Here is a 307-nt window from a genome sequence, read left to right as displayed (position 1 = left end):
ACACGCACGCACACACACACATGCACACACACACACACAGCGAGGCACCGTCAGAAGCAGAATAGCCTGGCCATCCTCCCTCCAGCTCCCAGCATGCAGTGGGGCTGCAGCAGTACTTACTGAAACCTCTTCAGAACCGGCTTGTCCTGATTTACATTACAGTCATCAGGGCTGCAGAGACATAACACAGAGCTGAGCAGAATACACACACACTCACACACACACACTCACACACACTCACACACACACTCACACACACTCACACACACACACTCACACACACACTCACACACACACTCACACACAC

The 307-nt window shown here is 52.4% G+C and overlaps 1 protein-coding gene across 1 annotated transcript in view; it reads right to left on the bottom strand.

Moving 5' to 3' along the window:
* The window catches only part of fhod1 (formin homology 2 domain containing 1), a 12,563-nt gene that overhangs the window by 11,185 nt on the left and 1,071 nt on the right, over positions 1-307 (bottom strand). Inside the window, exon 2 of the mRNA XM_087173321.1 lies at positions 121-227. Within this exon, the coding sequence (XP_087029447.1) occupies positions 121-227 (107 nt within the window). The remainder of the gene's footprint in view (positions 1-120; positions 228-307) is intronic.

The sequence above is a fragment of the Seriola lalandi genome, unplaced genomic scaffold, assembly GCF_002814215.2.
Source record: "Seriola lalandi dorsalis isolate HSWRI2012SDOR001 ecotype SW California unplaced genomic scaffold, Sedor1 jcf7180002054173, whole genome shotgun sequence".
In the NCBI taxonomy this organism is placed as follows: Eukaryota; Metazoa; Chordata; class Actinopteri; order Carangiformes; family Carangidae; genus Seriola; species Seriola lalandi.
Note: the sequence above shows the minus strand (reverse complement) of the source record. Positions and strands in the feature narration are given on the sequence as shown.